Raw genomic sequence first — 26,976 nt, 5'->3', positions numbered from 1 at the left:
CCCCGGAGCGCACCCCCCCCTCTCAATATATATATATATATATATATATATATATATAACAAGAATAAGAAGTCAATCATATTCTCAGCTTAATCTTAAAATGAAGTAACTCATGGTTACTGATGATGATATTTCAGACCTCTTTGAAACTATGAACCGTCAACACTATGACACATAAGGGGGATTCTTGGTTATGAGGTCAGTCATAGTCGACAGATACCAATATTCTCGAGATGACAAAAAACCATGGGAAAAAAGTACCAAACCCCTCAAACATAACAATCTCACCTCGATGCTCATACGACATTTTCTTTATCCAATATTTAATCCATAAAAAATGTGGGTGAATCACTTAAGAGGGATAGCTTAGAGGATGTTAAGCCTAAAAAGATTATTACAAGCACCAAACATTTGAGAACAATTATTAGCTTAAATGCACCATAAGAGGCGGTGAATTGGGTGTGGAATGATATTTATAATTTTATACATACCACACAATTCTTATGTATTTCGAACAAACCATTTGAACCAAGGGGCATTTACATAGGTACCACAAAATTCTCATGTATTTACATTTCTAACACCTAAATTTTCATATTTACATTTACAACGCTCGGAACTGTAAAATTACATAGAAAATATCATCATTATTAACTTTTTAAAAAGTGTAATATAATTTTTCATGCATAGATTATGACATGATAGTGTTATATGTGTAAATGTCAAATTTAATGTGGTAGATATGTAAATAAATAAGAATTGTGTTGTATGTATATAAGTTTCCCTGAAATTAACTCCCACAGCCTAAATATTCTGCCCTGAGATTGCTTTTTGAAAGGAATAGAGGGCAAACTGCCAGGAGACATTTTGGCATCATTTTTAAAAATTAAATAAATTAAATAAAATAAAAAAACATTCAGAGGCCTCTGCAATTTTGTTTGTCTTTATTATTTTTTTTTAAAACATGTTTATTTAATAGGGGTTCATTTGGCATCATTTTTATTTTCTAATTCCATTTTTTTATTTCTACAGGGGTTCATTTGGCATCATTTTTATTTTCTAATTCAATTTTTTTATTTCTACTTTTATTTTTTAAAACATATATTTTTTTTTATTTTTTTCAAGCAAATTAAGTTGTTTCTTAAAATACTTTAAAAAATAAAAAAATATTTTCAAAATATTTTTAGAAATAATGGTCATAACCAAATATGTTCCAATTAAAATATAAACAAAACAAAAATAAAAAATAAACAATAAAAATAAAAACAAAGTGATCCAATGATGTTATCATTATTTATGAGTTTTTAACTTTTATTTTTGAAAACAAATCAATTTGCATTTTAAGAATACTCAAAATAATATTTAGATGTTTCGAATGTTTTAAAAGCACAAATATATTCTGATTAAACATATGAAGCATTATTTGATATAAAACAAAATATAAAAATAATCGCTAATTACCTCTAAGTTGTTGGGCCCCCTTTATACTTTATGAAGGTTCAAATTCAATTTAAATCTAAACCACCGAACAGAATAAAATCGTACATATTCGAGAAAATGAAACAAACAATATAAACATAAGTATAATAAAGACAGTTCAGAAAAACACACAAGAATTTAAAATGAAAAAAATCACTACAGAGTCACACTGCTCAGAAATTTTCAACATGAATTCAAAAAGTTTAAAAGATAACACACTCAGAATTTCTATCGACAATTAAAGAAACTTACAACGCGTTGCTCCAAATTCTTCATCTCAAACTGACAAGAGAAACTCATGTGAACTCCTCTCTAACACTTCTATCTTTCACCGGGAACTTGCTCACTGGAATGATAATGTTTCGTTGCCAAAAATGACATATTAAATCGAAATCGAGAGCCAACCTCATCTAGCGCAGCAAAGCCGATCTCTTGGATAAGAAAGGTCTGGAACGCATGAGTACACTGAGACATGAGAGCAGAAGAGCCCGAACTTGGGCACAGAAGTGCCTGTAGTTGGGTGCAGGAGCGCCCGAATCTGGGTGCTTGAGAACCCAGGCGCTCAAGATCTCTTGCTCTGGGGCTCCAAATCTCATTCCACACTATAACATAATCAAATCATCTAAAAATGCCAAAAGACGACCTCTTCCAACAATGGCGCAAGCCAATAGATAAAATGACTACAAGTTCTATATAAGTTCGCCCAATTGAAATCTAATAAAACACAGCAAAACAATGGAGGAGAAAAAAGAAAATTAGATCACAAAAATACAAAAATTTTATACAAGTACACCCAATTGATAACTATGACCTATTGCCACCACTTCAACTATCACTATTTCATCAAATAAAAATTTAAGATGATGCCTCTCTATATAAACAAAAACATAAGACAGGATGAAATACAATAAAAACTATTAAGTCTCCTTAATGAAACAAGCACAAACGATGTACAACTTTCACGAGTTGAGTCCCCAAACCCCCAAGGGAGGCCTCCCCACAACCCTTCCAACCCCTAAAATGACCTTACAACAAAGGTGGACCAATGACTGAGTTTGTGTAGGGTGTTTTCCTCATACAAAATAAATTGAGCTCTACAACTTAACAAATCATACATAATATGATAAAATAAACAATTTACACCATGTCACCGGAGATGAGGTTCTGCAAATTTTTTTTACAACTCTGCCTTAACTTCAATAACATCAGGTTACATGAAGAAACCTTACTGTGGAACCTCTGCAAACATATCCTTTCACATAAGAGTAATAGATTATACAGTGCCCAGTAAAGCCTGTAAAGACAAAAATTTCCTTTTAAAACATGTCAAATGCATAAATTACAATCTTGATATCATTTTGAACGCTTTGTATCATCAGCTTATCGACCATTTATCCACTACAAAAACCATTTAGGATCACTCTACTAATGGGAGGAAGAAAACTCACTGAACAAACCCGGTTTTCCTGAAGCCTCAAGCAAAAAGATTTAAGCAGCTTGTGCCGCTTCAATTGTGTTTGCATCATTATCTTTTTTTCTTCCTTTAGAATCCTTATTTCGTGATTTCTGGCTCTGTTGCTCATTATTCTTTACCATTAGCGGCTGGAACTGCACGAGTGAAGCAGTACCGCATAAGAATAACGGAGATTTACACGCGTAGCACATAATTCATATGTATTTGCATATCTCACACCTGAACTTTAATATTTACATATATGAGACATCGGTGTTTTAAACCTATGCATGAAAAGACATATTTCACTTTAAAAAAATGATAAAAATGTTATTTTTGACGTGATATTAAAGATTTGAGTGTTATATGTGTAAATATGAAAGTTTAGGTGTGAGACATGTGAATACATACATGATATGTATGTAAAGCTCTGAAAAAGAGAGATTAAATGAAAGTTTGAAGCCTAAACAATGAACAAGACACCTCTGTGGAAGAAGTGACCTGGTAAATTGAATAGATGATGTTTCGGCGGATTTGGGCCATCATATCGACAAAGAGATTGTAGCCTTCAAGCTTGTATTCAATGAGGGGATCTCGCTGTGCGTAGCCCCTGAGTCCGACAGCCTGCTGGACAAACTTGATAGCTTGGAGATGTTCTTTCCATAGCCTATCAATGTTGCTCAAGACTAGGAACCTCTCAGCTTCCTTCATCAGACCAGGTGCTTGCTTTTCTACCATTTCCTGAAATTGGACTTCAATTTCATTTTGCAGTAGATGATAACATTATTGCTATACACTCTCTCAGGAGACTCGTATTTAAAATTATAAAATTATCAAATTATGTAAAACTCCCAGTACCAGATATGTGTCCCTCGTTTTTCACATGCTCGAATTTAATATATTATGTAAAGTGTAAAATAGTCCTCTGATTGTTTGCATTTGGGTATTTTAATCCCAGAGCCTACAAAAATGTAAAATAAGTCCCCAAACTCTTTAAATTGGAGCTGAAAAATATAAATAATCATCTGTGGGGACTATTTCAGCCGATATTAAAATAGTTTGGAGACTAAATTGGCGCTATAGACTCTGGGACTAATAGGACCCACTGTAAACAGTGGACTATTTTGACACTTTTCTTTTAATATATTTCACTCGACTACAAGACAAGGTACTTCACTAGAAATAAATTTCATTAAGAAATGAGATAGCCGCGTAAAATACATTATATTCGAGGGAAATACCTAAGTATTGTCCGAACAACTTGTATATGTTCAAATATTTTATTTCACAAAAATTAATAGTAATTTTTTTCTTATTGTAGCAACTATAGATTCAAAAGACAGATTACAAGGTTAAGCTGCACTACTAGAACTGAATTTCTCCACACCAGTGATGATTACCAGTTCTAAAGATCTAACGCTACAAAGATCAACGATTAGTAGCAAACATATAGAGCAGCATTACACATTCCATATTAGAGCAGACATGTGACAATCTGACATACAGTTTTCTGGAAGTAGGCTTCACGTCCTCGAAAACGAAGATATTCCCGCAATGCCTCATAGCTTGAACTTTTATCTTTAAGTAATTCTGGGGTCAAATCGTTAAGCAGATAGCAGTATCTAGCATTCATAGGCGTAGAAGAGTTGGCTTAGAGTAATAACTAAGTCAAACAGTATAACCTCAATAAAAATAGAGTGAAGTCTCAAAATAGTCCGCAAACTATTTACAAGGTCGTTTCAGCCCCAAAATCTATAAAACTGTCAAATTAGTCCTCAAACTCCTTTAGTATTGGGTGAAATAGCCCCCGGAGAAACTATTTTAGCCCTCTCTGGGGACTAAATTGGCATTTTATAAATTCTGGGACTAAAATGGCCTCCCGTAAAGAGTCAGGATACCATTTTTTACGGGAGGCCATTTTGATACTTTTCTCATAAGAAATCTATAAACTATTTCACAAAATAATCTCTTACTGTTGAAGTTTGGCAATGAGTTTATCAAGTTCCCAGCTTTCCTTCGGAGTATCAGGGCCAATATTTGCCTACCAACATTTAAGAATGAGGATGGATATAGCTATGCATGCAATAGTGCCGATGTCCATAAATTAGAACAACTTTATATCAACTCCTGAGCGCAATCAGATTACCTCTAAGATGTCATCCATAGTAAGTTCAGCATATTCTATAATGAGGGATTGGAGGTTGTCAGATTCCAAAGCTCGTCTTCTTTCCGTGTAGATGCGATCCCTTTGGCTGTTCAAGACCTCATCATATTCAAATAATTGCTTCCTTATATCAAAGAAATAGTTCTCAACCTTTCTTTGAGCTTCATCTAAAGCCTTTGTCAGCATTTGTGATTCGATTGGAAGGTCTTCGACTCTGAAAGCTCTCATTAAACCCTACATTTAGTGTGTTGCATAGAGCTGCAGTAAGCTGTCCTTTGGAATAAGGAGAATGAAATGAATTGACCTCAGGTGTTTAAATGTAAGACTAGACAAAATATATCTGATGGATTTAACTTCCAAAAGATTCTAATAAGCATACATGGATGTCCAAAACTATATAATTGAGAAAAGTGTCAAAATGATCCACTAACTTTGTAGGGGCCCAATTTAGTCCCAGGGTATATAAAGTATCAATTTAGTCTCTATATCCTTTAAATGAGTCTAAAATATTTCTCCTTGGAAGCTATTTTAACTCATATTAAAAGAACTTAGGGGCTTGCATTGTTATAGATTCCGAGACAAAAATAACCCCATGCAAATAGACGAGACTATTTTGGCACTTTACTCCAATATAATTGTTAAGTTTTCAAATCAGTTGTTATATTTTAATAAAACAACAGTAAGAGAAAATAACATTAGCAAAAACCTGTATTCGGTCACCGCCAAAAATTCGAAATATGTTATCTTCAAGGCTGAGGAAGAATCTTGAGCTTCCAGGATCCCCTTGTCTTCCACTTCGACCGCGGAGCTGTTTATGACTGACAATTCAGGTTCAAGCAATCGAAACTATAATATCGAAAACTTGAACTAACGAGTAACTATTATATGTAATTCAAAATAAATAAATATTCAAGAAAGTATGTTTCATCCAATACGATTAGCTTAATAGAAGCGTTTTGCTTCAACGAACAAAATAAATGTTGAGAGAAGGTTGATATCATATCTGAAATATTCTAATTATCATTAGCCTTATCCCAATTATTTGGGGTCAGGCTTATGAGACCTCGATAGCCTTTCGCTGTTGAGTGTGGCATAAAGTTTTGACTCCATTTTGTGTTAAATCTTTTTGCTAACTTCTAATCATAACAGAGGAAAGGCTTCAGATTTCGGTCTTATCATCTCCTTGGAGGGAGATGATGAACAACATTTAGGTTGGGATGGATCTATTAACCTTTTTTATCATTTTAAAAATAATTTAATAATTAAGAGAATAAGAAAATTAATATAATAGTAGAAATTTTTGTTGTTAATTTGGGGGAATAATAAAGGATAAAGTTGATTATTTGTTTACCAAATCATAGCTTTTGTATAACTTATTTAAAAAATCAGATAATTTTTTTTGGCTACTTAATATGTACCTTAATTTTCGCACCATTTAGATTTCAACAGAGTTAATTTTATAAAATTTTCTCTGTCAAATCGATCAACTCAATATAAAACACTATATTAAAATTATGAATACATTGAAAGATATAAAAATCAAAAGTTATAAATTTAATTAAATTAATTAAATCTTAATTAACCCCTCCCTAATCTCGTTTGTTGTACCCAACCAACTTATTATTCGATTTATGTGTTGAGGGGTCCATCCAGAGCCTTTGAAATTTCTCCCCTTCCAATTTCCCTCTTCCCGCACTCGGTTAAGCCTCACGTTCCTCCCTCCCTTTCTTATTTTTGCTCGGCAAACGAGATCCTGCGAGTTCCCACAAGACCTCTACTCGGACCACTGTAGCAGCAGCGAACTGAAAGAGGCGAGCAGCGTGCTGGGGAGTTGCAACTCATGATTTTGACTCCGAGGGAGAGATCTTAAGGTACGAAACTGATTTTAATGATATTTGAGCCTTTCATTTCATTTCTCCTACTTTTATTTTGAATTTGTCTTGTTTTTCGTGTATTGTTCGTTTTTGGTTGCCGTAGGAGGCGACAAATTTGTGTTGGAAGTGGTTTACGAGTTTTCATAGAGGTGTTAACACAATATCAACGAAGGGAAATAGGAGATTGAGAAGATATGAAGAAGGAAGAATATTTGGCAGCTTCAAAAGGATGAACATGTGTCGAGAAGCTTACTTGAGATAAGAAAATTACTTTTTTGGGTTAAATTACTTTGAGCCGAACATTCATAAAATCCTAAGATATTTACATATTCTAGGTTGTTTACCTCTGCATGCGAGCGCATAGAAAATCGTCGTAGACTCATAGGATGGCTTGTAAATTTTAGGTAAAATAATTTTATACTTGAATCTTAAAGTTTAATATTATGTTTTATAAGTTATTAAGATTAAGATAAAGTTATCGCAATGTTCAGTTAGTTACCGAAGATCAAGAATTCAGTATGATAATTGAGGTGAATAATAATATTTCTAAATTTCAATAATCATATTTATTTCAAAATGTACGTTTGACTCCATGGATGTTCTAGTTTAGTTAGATCCTTCATCTTGTTAGTCAAGTAGATATGCATGAAAGATATGCATTTGATGCATGATATGTATGATATACATAATCTGCAAGATAGGCATGGTATGATAGATAAACATTATAAGCACAATGAAAAATGATATGCATGATATAAGATATATGCATAATATGAGAGTTATGTATGATGACTAGTTGCATATCAGAGTAAATATGCATGTTAGTAGAAGCAAAAAGATGTCTCAAAATAATGTATGTTATAGAGAATGAAATAACTTATATATGAATGTTTGAATGTGCATGGTTAGAGGAAGATTTCACCCCCTAAGGGCAAGTAAGAGACTTCCACCCTAGACAAGTGTGATGTGCCTAACCGTTGTGCCACGGGAGCCGACGAGACAAGGCAGGCAGATTAACAAAGGTGAAATCATGGGAAGGAAGAGGAACATATCAAATATAGAATTGAAAGAAGTGGTGCAAAAAATGAAAAAAAAAAAAAACATGGCAATGTGGAGTGCATTTTATGTATCATTAACCAAGAACAAATAAGAAATAAGAATTCATAAATCCAATCATAAATAATTTGGATAAGGTGGTTGCTGATGTTAATGATGACAATTCATGACAATTTGACATCCATATACTAAATTGTTATATCCTATGATTTTGACCTCATTAATGTAATAACAATTATAATGTGTCATATTAGTTAAGTAATATCCACATAGGATTTTGGTCATTTTATGGATTTGAGTTCATTGTGAAAGACTTCGAATTAAGAATTGATGTATTTGTTTATATTCTCACAACCTAATATCTGAGCCCAGAATGGCATATCATACTTCGAAATTTACATGAAAGCATAATTTTTGTGTCAAATATTGTAACACGCTATCTGAATTCACATATCAACATGTACGCATAATAGAAGTCAATAGTTGAAACAAAAATTATATATGTTTAAATCAAATAAATACTACTCAATAGTGTCAGTGTTACCAAAATAGCACCACTATTATGTCATAAAAAAACTAACACATCAAAAAATATATATTTTCAAGAAAATAATTAATTTTGTATTTGACTTTGGTGAGTTTAGACAGGTACCAGTCAACTGATCTCAAGCCAGCCCGAGACACAAATCTCGGACCAATTCACTCATTTAAGATCCATACATGATCAGATCTCAAATATTACAAAATCATGTTAAAAATACAAGAAGATAGGAAGAGATAACCCAATCTCAAATATTACAAAATTAACCTGATTATCAATTCGTCGGGATTCATGCCTTTCTGTTCCGACCACATGAAGTCCTCCAGATTGTATGACCTATAATGCATAAGATAATTACAAAAGTGATTATCGAATCTTAGTGAAAACAAACTATGCTCTATGAGAATATGACGACAACCTTCCTTTTTTCATCTTCAGTGTAGACCCTATATTCTTCTGCTATTTTCAAGAATGCATTCCTCAGCTTGGCTATGACTTCATCTTTCATAGGGCCCTGCAATGTACTTTGCATTAAGTATATCACCAACTAGCATTTCTTTCCATGAATTATGTAGCATTCAACAACAAAGCATAGACAGGATTTATCATCCAATTCCGCCAGTTAAGAGAAAATTTATGAAAATAATAAAATTTTAGTGCTTGTTTGGGATCCATTTTGTTTTTATTTTTGTATTTGTTCTTTCTTTGACTTTTTAAAACATGTTTGTGTTTTTTTACATATTTTTATTTTTTGTTTCTAAAAACAAATCAACATATTTTAAAAAACTCAATGCAACTTTTAAGTGCTTCGAGTGTTTTTCAAAATAACAACACCTTAATCAAATAGTTAAATATATTTTATTTCAAACCAAAACATAAACAAAATAGAATAAAAACAAAAAAATATAAAATAAAATAAAAAATAATCCCAAACAACCCCTAGCAAATACAGAATGTTCACAAGGAAGACACTTGAAATGGAAAAGGGAATGAAAACTGAAGTTGAAGTTGAGTTGGAGTTGAAGTTTATCAGTCAATTGTTTTTTTTTTCCATTTTAATCAAGATTTAACTTCTGTCTTTATCCTTCTTCTTTTGGATGCCAAATAATCAAGGATGGCTCCAGTAAATAGTATAGGAACTATCTACTATAATCACATAGGTAGAACTAAATGTTTTTTCAAATAATATAACCATCGCTAAATGCTTAAAATGAAAAAAGAAAGCAAACGTTAGCAGGGGATAGGCTCTTCAACATTAAAGATGGAAAATATGTAGAACTTTTCCAGTTTTCCAATTTGAATTAGTCAGACTTTCCCTTTGATTAAATAAGGGGAAATTTAAATAAGTAGCGCACAATTCTTATATATTTACATATCTGACACCTAAACTTACATATTTACATACATAACACTTTGGTGATTTAAACCTATGCATGAGAAGGTATATTTCACTTTTAAAAAGTGGCAACAATGCTATTTTTTATGTGATATTAAAGATTTGAGTAGAATGTGTGTAAATATGAAAGTTTAGTTGTGAGATATGTAAATAAAAAAGATTTGTGTGCTATGTATGTAAATGTCCCTTAAAAAAATAACATCAAATTAGCATTCCAACCTTTTCACATGAATAAGAGAGTCTCTCTTCTGCTTCAAGTTCAGTTAAAGATCTTAGGCCCCATGTTTTAACGGCGAACTCCACTGCATCCTTAGTAACTGATAATGTGGCATTGGAAAGTTCACATGGGAATAGACTTTCCTTAACCTGTAAATGCCATGAAGGGATCTAAGAAGGCATACGGCAATCATACTCTCAATATGGATGTTAAAAATATTATTGGTACACCTTCCATGTCTTTCTGGGTGGAAGTTTCTTCACAGAAACAAAAACTCCTTCAACAGGCTTGACGACTCTGCAGGCAAACCATTGAATAAGAACAACAATAATAGCAAAAGAACAACCATCACCATCGAGAACTAGAACAGTAGAAAGCATTTTTGTCTAGAATTTACCTCTATAGGCTAGAAATAATTTATCATATGCATAAGTAACAGATACAACAACAACAACAAGCCTCATCTCTTTTCTCCATTGTGTCCAATTGAGGACCCGTTTGGGGCAGCTTAGTGCGGCGGCTTCTTTTAAAAAGCCGCCCAACCGTTTGGTTTGCGCGTTTTTGAAAACACTGTCTGTCGCGCTTGAGTTTTTTACACTAAAATCAGGCCACAGATCGACCCCCGCGGTTGACCCGCGGGCCATGTTTCAGGATAAGCTGCTTATCCTGAAACGGACAAGCTGCCCAAATAGACCCTGAGTGTCATATTATCCTTTAATTCTAATAAATTAAGATCCTTCTTTATGCAATATGTCCAGGTTTTTTTAGGTCTACCTCTACTAGGTCTACCTCTACTTTTAGGTCTACCTCTACTTTTCTTAACATAAGTAGAATCTAAAACATCTACTCTTCTAATCGGATCATCAGATGGTTGACGTTTAATATGACCAAGTCACCTAACCAACTAAGGCGACTCTCTCTAATCTTGTCTGCTACTGGAGCTACACCAACCCTTTCACAGATATATTTGTTTCACATTTTGTCCTTAAGTGTAAAGCCACTCACCCACCTAAGCATTCTCATCTCAGCAATGCTTAAATTAATTTTATGCTTCTCTTTTGCAAGTCTCATCACCATCTTATAATATTTTCCTTTAAGTCTGAGAATACTTTCTATCACACAATAGGCTCAATGCATTCCTCCACTTCAACCATCCAACTTGAATTCTACTAACAACATTCCCATCTATAGCACAATCACTTTGAACAATAGACCCGAGATATCTAAAATGTTCACTTCTGTTCATGATTTGACCGCTCATTGTTGCAACTCTGCTACTAGATCTATTACTACTAAAATTACATTCCATGTATTCAATTTTAGATATACTCAAACGAAGGGCTTTATGCTTTAAACTAGATCTTCATAATTTAAGTTTTTCTTGAACTCTTTCTCTAGCCTTATCCACAAGAGGATGTCATCAGTGAAAAGCATACACCGAAGTACACCTTGTGTAAATGTCCAGTAAAAGCATGCATAACTAAAGCAAAAAGATATGGGCTTGAAGTCAATCCCTGATGTAATCCAACTGAAATAAAAAAATACTTGATTAATTATTCTTCTATTCGAATACATGTAACAGCTCAAGTATACATATCTTTAATGACTTAAATATAAGTCATATCAACACGTTTCTTTCCTAAAACCCTCCAAAGAACTTCTCTTGGAATCTTATCATAAGTTTTTTTTCAAAATCAATAAAGATCATATGTAGATCCTCTTTACTCTCTATGTACTTCTCCATCAAACCTCTCAACAAATGTATAGCTTGCATGATAGACTAGTCCGACACAAATCCAAAATGATTATGAGAAATTTTTTTGACACGTCTTAATTTATGTTCAATTACTCTCTTTCATAATTTTAATATATGACACATTAACTTAATTCCTCTATAATTTGCACACTCTTGTGCATCCCCTATTTTTTTTCTTAATAATGAGGACCAAAATACTCTTCCTCCACTCCTCGGACATCTTTTTAGTTTTAAAATAATATTAAAAATTTAGTAAACCAAAAAATTCTCAGACCTCACAAATATCTCCACAATTCTATTGGGATACCATCAGTCTTACTAATTTTCCACCCTTGATTTTCTTTAAAATCTCATTAACTTTTTTTTACTAATAGAACGATAAAAATAAAAAAAAATTATTATTATCATTAACGATATTAAAATTACTAAAGTCGATTGTACTTTCAAAAACTTTATTTAAAATTTTATCAAAATATGTCACCCACTTATGTTGAACATCTTCATCTAAAAAAAATACTTTTTGATTTTCATCTTTAACACACTCTACTTGAATTAAATTTATACTTTTCTTTTCTCTTTGTTTGGTTAATTTATACATATATTTTTCACCCTGTTTAGTATATAATCTATTATAAAGATCACTGCAAACAAAATACTTAGCATCACAAATAGTTTTCTTCGACTCCCTACATACCTTATATTTTTCCTAATTCTCTAAGTTTTTACATTTAAACAATTTTTTGTAGCAAAACTTCTTATATTTTATTTTTGTTGCACATTATTATTCCACCATCAATTATTTTATTTATTATTTTTTTTTTCTTTTGAATCTCCAAGCACATCTTTTATCGCTTGTTTAATAGTGCTTGTTATTTTAACCCATATAGAATTAGCTTCTTCATGAACATCCCAAATCTTAAAATCTTGAAGTTTGCTCAAATAATATTTTTATTTGTTTATTTTAATTGTCCTCATCTATTCTATGGAAAAATTTCATTGTAATTTTTATCTTTCAACACTTTATCTTAAAATTCAAAGTTAATAATCATTGAGTGTTTAAATTTTCATTTGGAATGACCTTACAATCTTTTCATTCTTGAAGATCTCTTTTTCTCATAAGAAAATAATCAATTTGTTTTATTAGAACTATTCTTATAAGTCATAATATGCTCGTCTTCCTAAATAAAGTTTTAGCAATAACAAAATCATAATAATGCAAGATCCAATATGAGTTTATCTTCTTTATTAATCACTCATAAATCATAACCACTACGAATATTTCTAAATCTTCTACCATTCTGCCAACATGTCCATTTAAATCTCCACCAATAAATTTTTTTTTTCAAGAGATATCATTTTTATTAATTCTTCTAAGTCATTCCAAAATTTTACCTTTGAACATATATCTAAACTTACTTGACGAGCATAAGCACTTATAACATTAAAAATCATAGTATCAAGAACAATCTTTAGGTCTATAATTCTATCTCCAATTCAATTAATTTTTCAATATTATCTTTCGAACTCTTATCTATAATTACAAATACATTATTTCTAGTACGACTCATTTCTAAATCCTAAATTTTAAAATCAAAGTTGTGAATCTCCTAAGTCTTTTCTCCAACTCATTTAGATTCTTGAATGCATAAAATATTTCTCTTCATATGAACCATAATATCTACTAATTTTATTAATTTACCTGTGAGAGTACCTATATTACAAATTCATATCCTAATATTAGTTTCATATACTAACTTTTTTACTCGCATCCGTCCATAATGTGAAAATTTTTGCTTATTTAACTCTTGCATAAGTAACAAGTAAAGTGCCAAAATATTCCTCTGACTGTTATATGGCGTCATTTTAGTCCAAGGGTCTATAAAAGTGTCAACTTACTATTTGGAATTTTTAAGTTGCGGTTGAAATAGTCGCTATATTCTCATATTAAAGAGTTTATGGAATAAATAGACATTTTCATATACTTTGGAATTAAAATGATGCAAATAGCCGATGTATTGTTTTGATACTTTTCTTCATAAATAACATATCCGACAAAGTGGTTCCTATGCCTTCTTATGAAAAGTTCATGCAAGGAGACTAAGTGAAAAGCATCCAATATAAAGCTAGTTGGTAGTTACGCTCTAGACAAGGTAAAAGGCAAGAACAACATTGGATAATATGGTAGCTTTTCTCAAAAGTAAAACTCCAAAATCCCAAAAAACTTTTAGAGAAGTTGCAAATGACCTGTGACCAAGTTAAAATATAATTCGGAAGAGTGCAATGAGACATTCCACTGAAACCCCCGACCTTAAAGCAGAATATGAAGTTTTGATAAAAGTTAGGGAAACTTACATACATAACTCATAATTTTTATGTATTTAGATAGCTAACAACCATAGTTTAATATTTATGCTTATAATATCTTGGTGTCATAAAACTATGCATGAAAAAGTGTAATTCAATCGTTCGAAGATAGTGATGGTGGTATTGTATATGATGTTAAAGATTCTTGTGTTATGTAAGTAAATATGAAGATTTATATGTTAGATATGTGAATAGAGAAGAATTCTGCGGTATGTAAGTAAATTCCCCAAATAGTTCTTATCTTTTAAGAGATTGTCTTACCTAGGCATCAAAAGTTCTCGGAGCTTTAACCTTGCCATGAATTCCGGATTTCCTCCTAGGATTATATCTGTTCCACGGCCTGCCATATTAGTTGCAATTGTGACTGCCCCAAGACGGCCACTCTGTGCTACTATTTCTGCTTCCCTTTCCACATTCTCGGGCTTTGCATTAAGAAGCTTCACAAATAAAGGGGTAGTTTTATGAACGCAATGAAATGGAAGGTATTTTTTATAAAAAGTAAGTACTGCTGTTTTCTTCTCTTCATCATTTTATTTTTATTTTATTACAAAGACACTAGAGACATTGCAACGCCATTTCTTTCAAGAATATAGTTATTTCTATACAGTGATCCTAAAAGCAAAAAAGTCTAATCTAATCACAAAATAATAACAAAGTATTGTCCGCTGAAAGCATTGCAATTGCTAAAAACCATTTCCGCCCTTCTCCAAACACTATATACTTCACCATTTGAGATCTTATAGCATAAGGTAGTTACAAAGCTTATGAGGTAGTTACGACTTTTGAACATCACATGGAGAGCAAATATACATTGAAGTCAAAGATGGTTATTAAGATCTCTTGGCTGTAAAATCAACTGAAAAGAATAAATGCAAAGATGGAAGCCAATCAAAATTTATTGTTCTTGCCAAATTATCTCTTTTCCACACATCACATGAACCAGGAGATAAACTCACCTCATGAGGAATTTCGGTTTCATCCAACTGTTCTGACAAAGCATCACTCTGCTCAACACTAGTTGTACCAACAAGCACAGGACGGCCAGTCTTATGCATTCGTGATATCTCCACGACAACAGCACGCCATTTACCGGTCGTAGCCCTAAAAACTACATCAGACTCATCCTACAAAGCAAACCAAAAAAAATTTAAGCAAGGAAAAAGAGGGTTGAGACTTCTAATCCCTTTTTCTGATTTGTCTTGTTATAATTGTTGAATTTAGAAGATAACTTACCCTTCAATAGACAATAGATAACTTGCCCTTTTATAAAATCTTAGGGCTGTTAGGGATCATTATTTTCTATTTTTTGTTTTTATATTATTTTGTTAATGAGTTAATTTGAAGCAAAATCTATTTGGCTATTTGATTAAAGTATGATTATTTTTAAAAACACTCATAAACCTAAAAGTTGCTTTGAGTGCTTTCAAAAGCATGTTAATTTATTTTTAGAAACAAAAAAAATCTGAAAAAAAACTGTAAACAAACACATTTTTGAAAACAAAAGAAAAAACAAAATAAAAACAAAAAAAAAAAATTTGATCCCTAGTAAGTTCTAAGAGAAATCTATCAACACAGTCACTTTTTCCAGAAAATCACATATTGCTTAGCAAATAAGAGAATTTGCCGCATACGTCGGGTTATCACATATTTCAAATTAAGTTGAAAGATTAAAAGGCTCGATACCTTTCTTATCATGGGTTTGTTTGTTGGGACAATTGAAACTTTCAGCTTGTAAATGCTCTCAAATTCTGCACTCTCAGTTGCTGCAGTGCCTGTCATGCCGCAAAGCTTTGGAAACTGTGATTTGACAAGAAAATATGACTTTTGCGGGTAATAAAGATAAGCAGGAAAAAATTTGCTACGAAATTTAACAGATTGATTGTTCATGGTGGAGTATAAAATCATTATAACACCTGCCTATTGAATTGATTATAGAAAAAGCTGAACTTATACGAAAAAATGTAAAAAAAAAGGAGAAAGAAACAGGTTGTCATGATCTTTAGGGAAAAAGTATATTTCAACTCGCTGCAAATAGTAGCCACAATTTCTAATGGAAACAAAATTGTACAATTTAAAGCTGGTAGGATGTATTCATATTAACAATTTTAATGGAAATAGATTTGTAGAATTAAAGTTAACCAGAAAAAACAGAGGTGAAGACCATGACACCTGTAGAAAGAAATTTTGGTAGCTGATAGAGGCAAGAGTAATAGTTTCGTTCTGAATTGGCAAGCCTTCTTTTGCTTCAACCGCCTGATGAAGTCCATCACTCCATCTTCTGCCCTGTAAAATTAGAAACAAATGAAAAATAAATAAATCACTTGAAACTAAGTATACTTTTAACACTAGAGAATACAAACTACAAAAATGTCAAAAAAACTAGAAAAATATAACTGAATCGTGAACATTCTTAATAATACATGATCCATTTGGGGCTGCTGCAGCTTTTGTCAATATAACTGAAAAGTTGTTATGAGAATCTTTTTTCTTTTTTTTTTTTTTTTTTTGAGAAAATGAAACAATAGATTTCTTACAACTAATATACTTTGGCAGATCTGGTTCTCAAAGCAGCCCCTACCATAAAAATTTTGAAAATAACAATAAAGCAATAGCCGAATATATGTATGAAAGGCAAATGGAGAGAGAACTTCCCAAACAGACCCATCATTTTACAATTAGTCGAAGGAGGGAAGGGAGGAAGTTGTCAAGAAAGAAATATGTTTGGCGGCCCTCTTGCAACATACTTTTAGATTTGAATGAAATAATTTAAAACCTGAAGAACCCATAACTGGCAAATGAAATTATATGAAAGTACACAAATCAGAACTCAAGATCTAACATATCTAAAATTATATTTATCTGACAGGTAAAAATAACTCTGAATTCAAAATCTATTTTTCTCTTAATATGTGAAAGGATAATCAACATTTACACAGCTTCCTATGGGCTGGAGTGCATACTTGCATAACTCGACCAGTAAACTCATCCACAATCAGAACTTCCTTTCCACGAACGATGTAGTTTACATCCCTAAGGAAGAGCTCCTTTGCTTTGATAGCATTTAAAACATATGAAGCCCATTGTTCCCGAGGATCATACAGATCTTTTACATCCAAAATTTCTTCTGCATCCTCGTAACCTTGCTCTGTAAGCAAAACAGTTTTCTGCTTTTCATCGACCTGAAATGAATCCATTCAGTAAAAGAGAGCTAAGTAAAGCATTTATTTATCAAATTATACATTATGCCTTGCTGAAATACAAGTTAAGCTAATTATGATATATACAATTTGCTTCTACAAAAAATTATAAAAATCAAGTGCCAAAATAGACCCTTGATCCCAGAGTCTATAAAAGTTTCAAATTAGTCTCTAGACTCCTTAAATTGGGCCTGAAATAATCCTCTATACTAAAAGAGACTAGGGACTAAATTAGAACTTTTATAGACATTAGGACTTAAATGACTACAAAGAGTTAGAGAACTATTTTAACGCATTTCTCTATAAAAATCCTTTTAAAATATTTAGAAGAAATAAATTATCAAATCAAATCTCACGATTTTCCGCATACAGTGTAATGTATATCTCTCTCAAAAGCCGAAGCAATCTTCGCTGCTTTGTAGTAACTATCACTAGGTTTCTCTGCTGGACCTGAGATGATGAGCGGTGTTCTAGCTTCATCAATAAGGATCGAATCAACTTCATCAATCACACAGTAATTAAATCCTCTAAGGACTAGGTCATCAACAGACTGAAAATTCAAAAATAAAAAAAAAAACTGAAACATTATTAGGGGAAGCTCAAGCAATCAGCTCCATTAGAAAATATAAGAGCAAATACTACTAAGAAAGCTGCCATGAAGTTCAACGGATTCTGAAAGAATACTTTCCATAGCTAGATTGTCTCTCAGATAATCAAATCCAAGTTCACTGTTTGTAACATATGTTATGTCACACAAGTAGTTTTCCCTTCTTTGCTCGCTTGACATATTTTCTGCAAGACAATGCAACATTAAATTATCCAGATAAGAAATGAGAGAAAAAGGAAAGAAGCAAATTGCTTGAAAAAAAAAAAAGGTGGCATTTACATCCATACCATCTAATTCTTATGTATTTACATATCTAACACCTAAACCTTATTTTTAACATTTATACCACTAAAATCTTTCATATCACATCACAAATACCACTATTTTAATTTTTTAAAAGTGAAATAAACCTATTCATGCATTTGTAAAGTGGCATATAGGGACGGACCCACGTAGAGTCCAAAGGAGGCAATTACCCCCTCTCAAATTAATAATTTTATTTTATATGGGAAGGCAATTTTTTATTTTGCCCCTTCTGAAATATTAGTTTGGCTCTCCTAAAATATTACTTTGCCCTACCGCCGCCCTTTCAAAAAAGAGGCTGGCTCATATATATATACATGTAAAAGTTGAAGTTTAGATGTTAAATATGTAAATACATAAGAATTGAATGGTATGAATGTAAATCTTCCCAAACAACACCATTTTCACAAAAAATATTGAAGTTGTAAGATAAAACAAAACTTGCACAACTACAACAACATACGTTGAATTAGGCCAACCTGCAGTCCCAAAAATCGAGGAACTTGGCCCACCCATTCACAGTCGCGTCTAGCAAGGTAATCATTTACGGTAACTACATGAACACCTTTCCCGGTCAACGCATTTAGATAAGCTGGTAAAACAGCCACAAGTGTTTTTCCTTCTCCTGTCTTCATTTCTGCTATCTCTCCCTTATGAAGAACCATGCCGCCTGCATTGGAAGTAATGCATCAAGACATTCTCTCACATAAATTGTGGTCGTAAAGCAAACAAAACAAATAGCATAGCAAAAAGAAAAAAGTGTCAAAATGGTCCCCTAACCATTTGCAAGGGTCATTTTAGTACCAGAGTACATAAAAATGGCAATTTAGTCTCTAGTCATTTAATATGGGTTGAAATAGTTCCTAGTCAAGGCTATTTTAGTATCTATTAAAAGAGTTTGAGGACTAATTTAGCACTTTCACAAACTCTGGGACTAAAATGGCCCCATGTATATGGTCAGAGGACTATTTTGGCATTACTCATAGCAGAAATGCAGCGGAACTCTACTGAAAGATATACATCGTTGGGGAAAATATGTGTATTGGCACACAAATCTTCATAAGTACTAAATTGATTAAAAACGTCAGATCGATCAACTAAAACATACCTATCAACTGTACATCAAAAGGACGAAGACCTAAAACCCTTTTTGATGCTTCCCTTACCACAGCAAAAGCTTCCTGCCAGTAAAAGACAGTCTTCATCAAGAGCCAAAAATTATGAGCTGCAACTTAGAATTCATTTCATTAGCATCCAAATCACACATTAGAGTAACTTTGAGGCAATAATATCCAATCAAGCAACAGGAATCTACAAGTACATCCACTAGCAACCTTAAAAGGTTCAAAAGAAACTTTGCTGCAAAGTAATTAACCAAGAGTACCGAACCAGAATATTTTAACTAATCCAAAAATAAAAGTCAAAGAGATAACATGGCAATCCCAATTTGATGTGAAGTTTTATCAACAGAAAATCACATTCAGAGTAATAGATGAGATAAACGACACTTTTTAAGAAGAGAATTTTGGATGGTGAAGAAGCAGATGAATTCATATAGCTTTAGCACTTAAGGTAGGCAAACGAAAAAAGTTTTAAAATATTATGATTAAGGGCTTTCCAAATTCGTAACTGCACCAGCTAACTTTATAGAAAGGCTTATGAAACTATTTCAGAGACAGATTTGACAATTTTAGCATGTTGATACTCATTTTGTTAATTTACCATAATACCATACAGCTAGAATTTTGATTCATAACCATACAATCCAAGAGAAAGCTATTTTTCACTATGGTGTTCATTAATATCTTTTACAGATTAGCTAAATGTTTCCAAAAATAATTATTTACTGAAAAAATCCTATGGAGCTCTATCCTAGAAATTTTTATTTCATTTAAAATCCCAAATCATATAAAATTTCGTTTTAATTATTTTCCTGGCAACTTGAGCTTCACAAGGAATAAAATAGTGATTTATAAACTATAGAAACTTGTATAATTGTGTTTCCAAGTAATAGATCCCACTTAGAATCTGACCTAGCTAAGACAAAAGCAATATCAATAATTTTAAGATAAACATTATTAACGAGGTTCCCCGGATAATCATCAATAAGTTATTGGTGTGGGGTACACAGTCGAGTTGTGAAAAACTCGAGGCATGTTGAAAAAAAACAATTGAAAATGAATTCAAACAATGATTCTTCAAGCATAACTGTTGAATTATCGATTACATGAGTTTTAAGTTCTCAAAGAAAAAAAAAAGAAGGAAAGAAAAATAAAGCCAAACAAGCCTGCAAGAAATTTTCACTTAATTCATCATATCATATTTTCATTTAGTTAAAGATGGTGCTATAATAGCAAAATTTGGTGGGGATTCCAATCTTAGAAACTCTAATTAAAAGATTACATTGAGACTATTTATATTAAAAATTTTAAATAAAAATATTATAAATTTAAAATATCTAAATGAAATCTAGCATCTTAACTAAAGAGCAATAATCCATCCACCCTCAACAATAAATTACTAATGATGAAGATTTGATGATTAATTTAAACACACAGAGCAATGTCATATCAATGGTATCTCTATGATCACTCAACAAATCTCACGTCAATAGAAATGTGGCTTGTGTACTCTAATCATGTGATTTTGCTACCAAAAAGCACTATGGGAAACCTAAAACCATATCTTAATGTTCTCGCAAAATGAAAGCAAAATCTTTAGGTTTTTTTCTTATATCAAATTTAATCAGTTATTTAAAAATTTAACACAGAACAACAAAACTCGGTTAGAAAAGCCAAAGTGAATTTTTGGAGCTTACAGTTAAAATTTTAATTAAGGAATTCAAATTTAATTTATATTTTTAAAGAATTTATTGAGATACTTTAGAATGTTATTTGTAGAATTCAAGTTGCTTGGTTGAAGTGGAGGAATGCATCGGGCCTATTGTGTGATTGAAAAATACCGCTTAGACTTAAAGGAAAGTTTTATAAGATGGTGGTGAGACATGCAATGCTCTATGGCCAAAATATTGGCCTTTAAAATAGAAGGATAAAACAAAGTTGTGTTTATGAGATGAGAATGCTTAGGTGGATGAGCGGCTTGACACTTCGAGATAAAATATAAAATGAATATATCCATGATTGGGTTGGTGTAGCTCCAGTGGCGGACAAGATTAGAGAAAGACATCTTAGATGGTTTGATCACATAAAACATCGACCATCTGATGATCTGGTTAAAATCTGATTAGGAGATTAGATGTTTTTAGATTCGACTTGTGTTAAGAAAGGAAGAGGTATACCTAAAAAGACTTGAGCTTATTGTATAAATAATGATCTTAATTTATTAGAATTAAATGAAAATATAACACTCAATAGAACGCAATGAAGAAAAATGATTCATGTAGCCTACCCCACTTAGTAGGATAAAAGCATGTTGTTGTTGTGTTGAGATATTCTAGAAATGGGTCATATAATTTAAAAGATAAATGATACAAAGCGGGGAGGTTTAAGAAAGGAAATAGAATGAAGTTTTTTATTTTGAATGGATTAGGCGTTAGCCATTATTTATGTGAACAATATTGAATAGTGTAAGAGTGTAATCAAACACGGAGATTCAAATCAGCAATGTGATGCAATGGCCCCAACGTGGCAGTCTATAAAAACAATAGAGATGGTATTTTCGTGCAGTTTGCTATGGAGTGTTAGCCAAAGAAAAGGTGATGTGTTAGTGGTAACGTGGATAAAACAAATCATAAATAAATTAATGATAACAGATATGATAAACTAACTAGATCAAAACATAAAAATTGTACAGGATCATTGATCATAAAAAGCTAATGGCTAGAGGCAAATGTGACAATGAATCTGAAATGACAATGAAATAAATATATTAGCCAAATAATTGATCGATGACAATAATATTTAACCAATGATATTGAGTGGTGGTGGAAGAGATGAAGTAAATAAGAAATATGAAACTCACTTTTAAATTTGTTCTTCTTGATTATAAAAATAGTTAAGTGGATGAGGCAATACCAGACCTATGAACCAAATACCTTAATCTTACAAATTACAGATTAGATTGCATGGGCTCTGATAACAAGAAATCACTCTAATATATCTTGATGCAAGAATATATTGCTTTCAAGCTGCTTGATGTAATATCAATATAGAGGAAGGTAAGTAAAATAGGAAGAAAAATAAGCAAGTAATTAAAGAAAAGAGAAAGAATAATAAAAAGATAAGTTTCCATAAGTAACAATATTTACATTTTACTTTGGATCAATTTCTTATTTGCAAATTTTTAAAAAAAAGATAAAGAATATCCAACTTTTCTAAATAAAAAATAAATAAGTAGCTAAAATTTATATTTTGCTCTAGCTAAAGAGGAAAGAAAAATATAAAAAGTATACAAGGGCTGGTGCAAAAGTGAAATTTTGCATTCCATTGAGAGACTATAAAAATCAGTCCAGCTGGCCAGGTAAATTATAATTCTGACATGATTGACTTGGCATGCTAAATATGATGTGATTCTCTGTAAACTGAAAACAAATTCTTATAAAGATTTGCTCAAGATCAAAAATACAATTTTACAAAAAAACCAAACACCAGTTGCACCAGGCCTAAAATGTGAGCAACATGATTCTATTCAATCCAGGAAAGCATATATATATCCTAAGATTACGCAGAAGATGGTCACCAAATGACCTACTAGAGCTTCCTGATTCCCTTCAATCCTAAAGTCCTAACAAAACACTTTCGAATGATGGCATCACAAGTTCTTAAAAATGGAGTTTTAAAATTACCAGCCCAAAGTCGAAATAAAGAGTATTATGGCTTCAATACAAGGTCTGCAATCATTTTCTAATTACAGTTTCTATAAGGCTTATCATGACTGCTAATCCATGATGCCAACAACAATAATATTTTTTATTATATTTCTTTCTTCTTTTGATGAGAATAATCTATATTTATGGTTTCTTTTTAGCATGGTGAAACGATCAATCAGTGTGGTAGCTTATTAGATTAAATTAAAGGGCCTTAGTAGTCATGGGTATATGATAAGTATCATAGTGTTTAATAGGTATTTAAATGTGTCTCATGGGTCCTTATAAAATTATAAATACTTCTCTTTAAGTGCAACATGCATAAATGAATGAAATAAACTCCACCTTCTAGCTAAATTCTCTTCATCCTCGCCTCAATGGATGTGTATCAATATGATCCTTTGGGATCATAACACATAAAGAAAAATTTTACAAGTACTTTCATGCAATTTTTATTTTCTAATGAGGTCCCCCCGCAATAAGGATAAAATCCTTCCTCTAATAAATAAATAAATTAGAAGGCTGAATCAATTTGCCACTGGCTGACTTTCTCTCTCTTCTAAATATTATTATAACTCTTCCTCTAAGATTGTTCTTTTCTCTTAGCCTTCTCTCTTCAACAAATTCATGAAGTAGAGATCTCTCTCATTTTATGCTTCGTTTGATATAGCTTTCATCCTGGTTATTTTTCCACATAGATATTGGTTTATATGTAAAATGTGCTTAGAGAAACTTCATTTCACGCAAGCAACTTTTTGATGACTTCATGAGCATTTGCATTAACCTGTGGAATAAATCTTGATTTTATATTAAAACAATTATTTTATTTCATACAACATGGCAGACCCAAAAAGAATCAACATACCTATACAAAACAAAGCCCTGTTATTTTTCTCTTCACCAAATTCATTAAGGTCTTTAATGTCTGGCATCCTCTAGGCTAGGTCTATGCAGTGGTCCTACTATCAAGCTTGTAAATCATCCTTCAATCATCAAATGAATAAAGAAAGCAAATTGCAGAGCATATATCAGCCACATAACACTACAATTTAGGTGTTTCACGTAATGGTACATGACAGCAGTATCAATTAAACATTTTGAATGAATCTAAACCATTACTACTTATCGATGATAAACTTGATTTACATCCTTATTTAGTGTGGCGCCAACAACATCATCAAGCAAAATTTGAATTTGTGAAAGAAAATAAAGAAAATGTTCCATGAATTCTTAGACTCCTCGCCTCATATTCTCCAAATTCATACATTAACATAAGTATTTGAAAGTAATTGGAGTTGAGTTTTGAAAGCGAGCTTAACTGAAATAGCTTTCAATGATATTTAATTGTTTTCCCAAGTAAATATTAATGGTCTCAATTCCAATGTTTAATTGGATCCACAAAAAAAAAAATATTTTGACCATCATCCAATTAAATTTGTGTTTTTTTTTCTTTTTATTATGAATAAAAACTTATTATTCATTTGAAATTTACATGCATAGCATTCAAATCTTTAATATCACATTAAAAATATCACTATCACCTACTTTTCAAATGTCAAATACACATTTTTCATGCATAGGTTTATTACACAAAAGTTTTATAAATGTAAATATGAAGTTTTAGGTGTTCGATAGTAAATATATAAGAACTGTGTGCTATGCATGTAAATTTCCCTATTCACTAATCTTCAATTTTTGGCTCATTTGCTTGATGAAGAGAGCCAACCATTACATAAGCTCAAGATCCTTCAAGCTCGTCCCGCATTTCTTAAAGTTTGTGTCAGAAAAAATTGCTGTAATCTACTTCCATCAAACACTTCAACTCAGCTTTCAGACAAAATTACCAGTAACACACTTACAGGCAAAATCAAATCAATCGATTCCCCATTCTGTGCACGTTCCCTGAGAGCCGAAGTCTTCTCCCGCAACTCCGAATCCGAGAGCCTCATCATCTCCGGCTCCAGTCCATTGATCAAACCAACTGAATCCGAGAACCGCTTCCTCGTCGCTTCACCCGTGTCCGTTCCCTTGAAGATGCCCCCAAGAAGACCAGCCAGAGATGCCGAAACCGGGGTTGCTCTGCCTAATCTGGTGATGCCCCGAGGTTTCCGGGCAATATATGAAGTGCAAAGTTCGGGTTTAACGGGAAAGAATCTTGGAGATAAAAGGGTCTTATGGGACGAAGCTGGAGTGAGTTTGGATAGCGGAGTGGGAAGTGAGGATGAGGCCATCCGTTCTGGGAGACTGATGGAAATTAGGAATTGGGAGCTGTGGAAGATGAAATGGAAGAGATGTGATGAGTATGGTAAGTTTAAAATTTTGATTTTGATGGGCAATTTAAGCTCGCGGCGGCACTTCTTCGAGCCAAAACCATGTGTGGAGGAAAAGAACGGAAGTGAACGAGGTAGAAGTGTGGATAAGTGGAGAAAAAATTGGCTACTTAAAAAGGAAGCAGCCCTCTGTACCTCAGGCAGCTCACAGAGAGGTTATTAGATTTATATCCGCATCATACTCGCTATAATTTTTTATAACTTATATATAATTAGTAAGTTTCACGCTTCTATTTTCGTATATTTGTAAGTTATAATTATATTATAGATAGATTATAAAGAGATTATAAGGGATATAACGCTGATATAAACATCAATATCTTCTATGTAACCTATCTGACGTACACAGCGCTGAGTACATCTTACGTAAGCTTTTCTAGGATAAATGAGGTTTGAAAATTGCAATGAAACCAATTTTTCATAAAGCCACCTGCAAAAATCGGAAATTATGCAGGTGGGTTTTAGAAATAAACATGAATAAGTGATTAAACTCAACAAAGCTCTTAAATGATCTTACTAGTCTTTCATTTCAAAATATATATACATTTAATCCTTTCAAATATGCATTTTGTGTAGTATTGCATAAAAGTTTTTGAAACACTTGTTATTTTTATTGCATATATTTTTTTTGTGGGGAATTTGCATATAGACCGTATAATTCTTATATATTTACATATGTAACACTTAAACATTCATATTTACATGCATACCACACAAATATCTAGCATTGCGTAAAAAATATCACCATCACTACATTTTTAAAAGTGAACTATATAATTTCTTGCATTTGTTTATGACATCAAGATGTGATAAATGTAAATAAACTGTGAAAGTTAGTATGTAAATACATGAGAATTTTGTTGTGTGTATGTAAATTTCCCTTTGCAAGTTAATTCTAATCAAGAAAATTACTTTATGAGCATAAGATTTTACAATTTTTTATTCTTCAACTTAGATTCTTTTTCATTATTACTTATTCAAGTACAAATCATAATGTAAAATATGTATTTCAAAGCCAATAAAGAATATGATTGTGTTTGATCTTATGTAATTTGGCCAATATGGAGGTCAGATAAGCACGGAATTTCACACTAACTCGTGTTTAAGATTTGATGCATTATACCAAATGCATTGTACCAAGTTTATGGTAATAATATAATGAACCTTGATGTGTGCTGGAAATTTGGAAATTTCGCGGCGGTTGAGTAATAGATTATTGTCTTAGCGTTGCACGAGAATTCAGCACACACTCACATAAAAGAAAACAACCAAAAATGGTACCATAAATTTTCACGTGGAAAACCTGGAAAGGGAATAAAATCACAGGGTCTAGCCCAGCAGAAGAAATAAACTATAAACTGTGTATTACATGTACAATCCCTCAACCCACAAGCGGGAAAGTTTTGAACACTTT

The 26,976-nt window shown here is 32.1% G+C and overlaps 1 protein-coding gene across 2 annotated transcripts; it reads right to left on the bottom strand.

Moving 5' to 3' along the window:
- Nucleotides 1-2,301: 2,301 nt before the first annotated feature.
- On the bottom strand, nucleotides 2,302-25,688 carry LOC110024464 (protein translocase subunit SECA1, chloroplastic). 2 transcript variants are annotated; one of them, XM_020724438.1, is made up of 21 exons: nucleotides 25,092-25,688; nucleotides 19,516-19,588; nucleotides 18,871-19,077; nucleotides 18,186-18,289; nucleotides 17,868-18,047; nucleotides 17,261-17,479; nucleotides 16,470-16,583; nucleotides 15,984-16,097; nucleotides 15,257-15,424; nucleotides 14,562-14,737; nucleotides 10,411-10,477; nucleotides 10,183-10,329; nucleotides 8,986-9,081; nucleotides 8,835-8,903; nucleotides 5,803-5,904; nucleotides 5,079-5,330; nucleotides 4,906-4,973; nucleotides 4,437-4,554; nucleotides 3,434-3,673; nucleotides 2,928-3,087; nucleotides 2,302-2,773 (listed from the first exon to the last, which is right to left on the bottom strand). In XM_020724438.1, the coding sequence occupies exons 1-20, from the start codon at nucleotides 25,461-25,463 to the stop codon at nucleotides 2,968-2,970; spliced, it is 3,006 nt and encodes a 1,001-aa protein (XP_020580097.1). In that variant the 5' UTR covers nucleotides 25,464-25,688; the 3' UTR covers nucleotides 2,302-2,773; nucleotides 2,928-2,967. The 2 variants fall into 2 exon arrangements, 1 of the variants encoding a protein (XP_020580097.1); XR_002294001.1 differs by lacking the exons at nucleotides 2,302-2,773; nucleotides 2,928-3,087; nucleotides 3,434-3,673; nucleotides 4,437-4,554 and having other exon boundaries at nucleotides 5,079-5,184; nucleotides 5,247-5,330.
- Nucleotides 25,689-26,976: the final 1,288 nt, after the last annotated feature.

This window comes from Phalaenopsis equestris, unplaced genomic scaffold (assembly GCF_001263595.1).
Source record: "Phalaenopsis equestris unplaced genomic scaffold, ASM126359v1 Scaffold000002, whole genome shotgun sequence".
NCBI lineage: Eukaryota > Viridiplantae > Streptophyta > Magnoliopsida > Asparagales > Orchidaceae > Phalaenopsis > Phalaenopsis equestris.
This window is presented reverse-complemented; position numbering and strand designations above follow the sequence as displayed.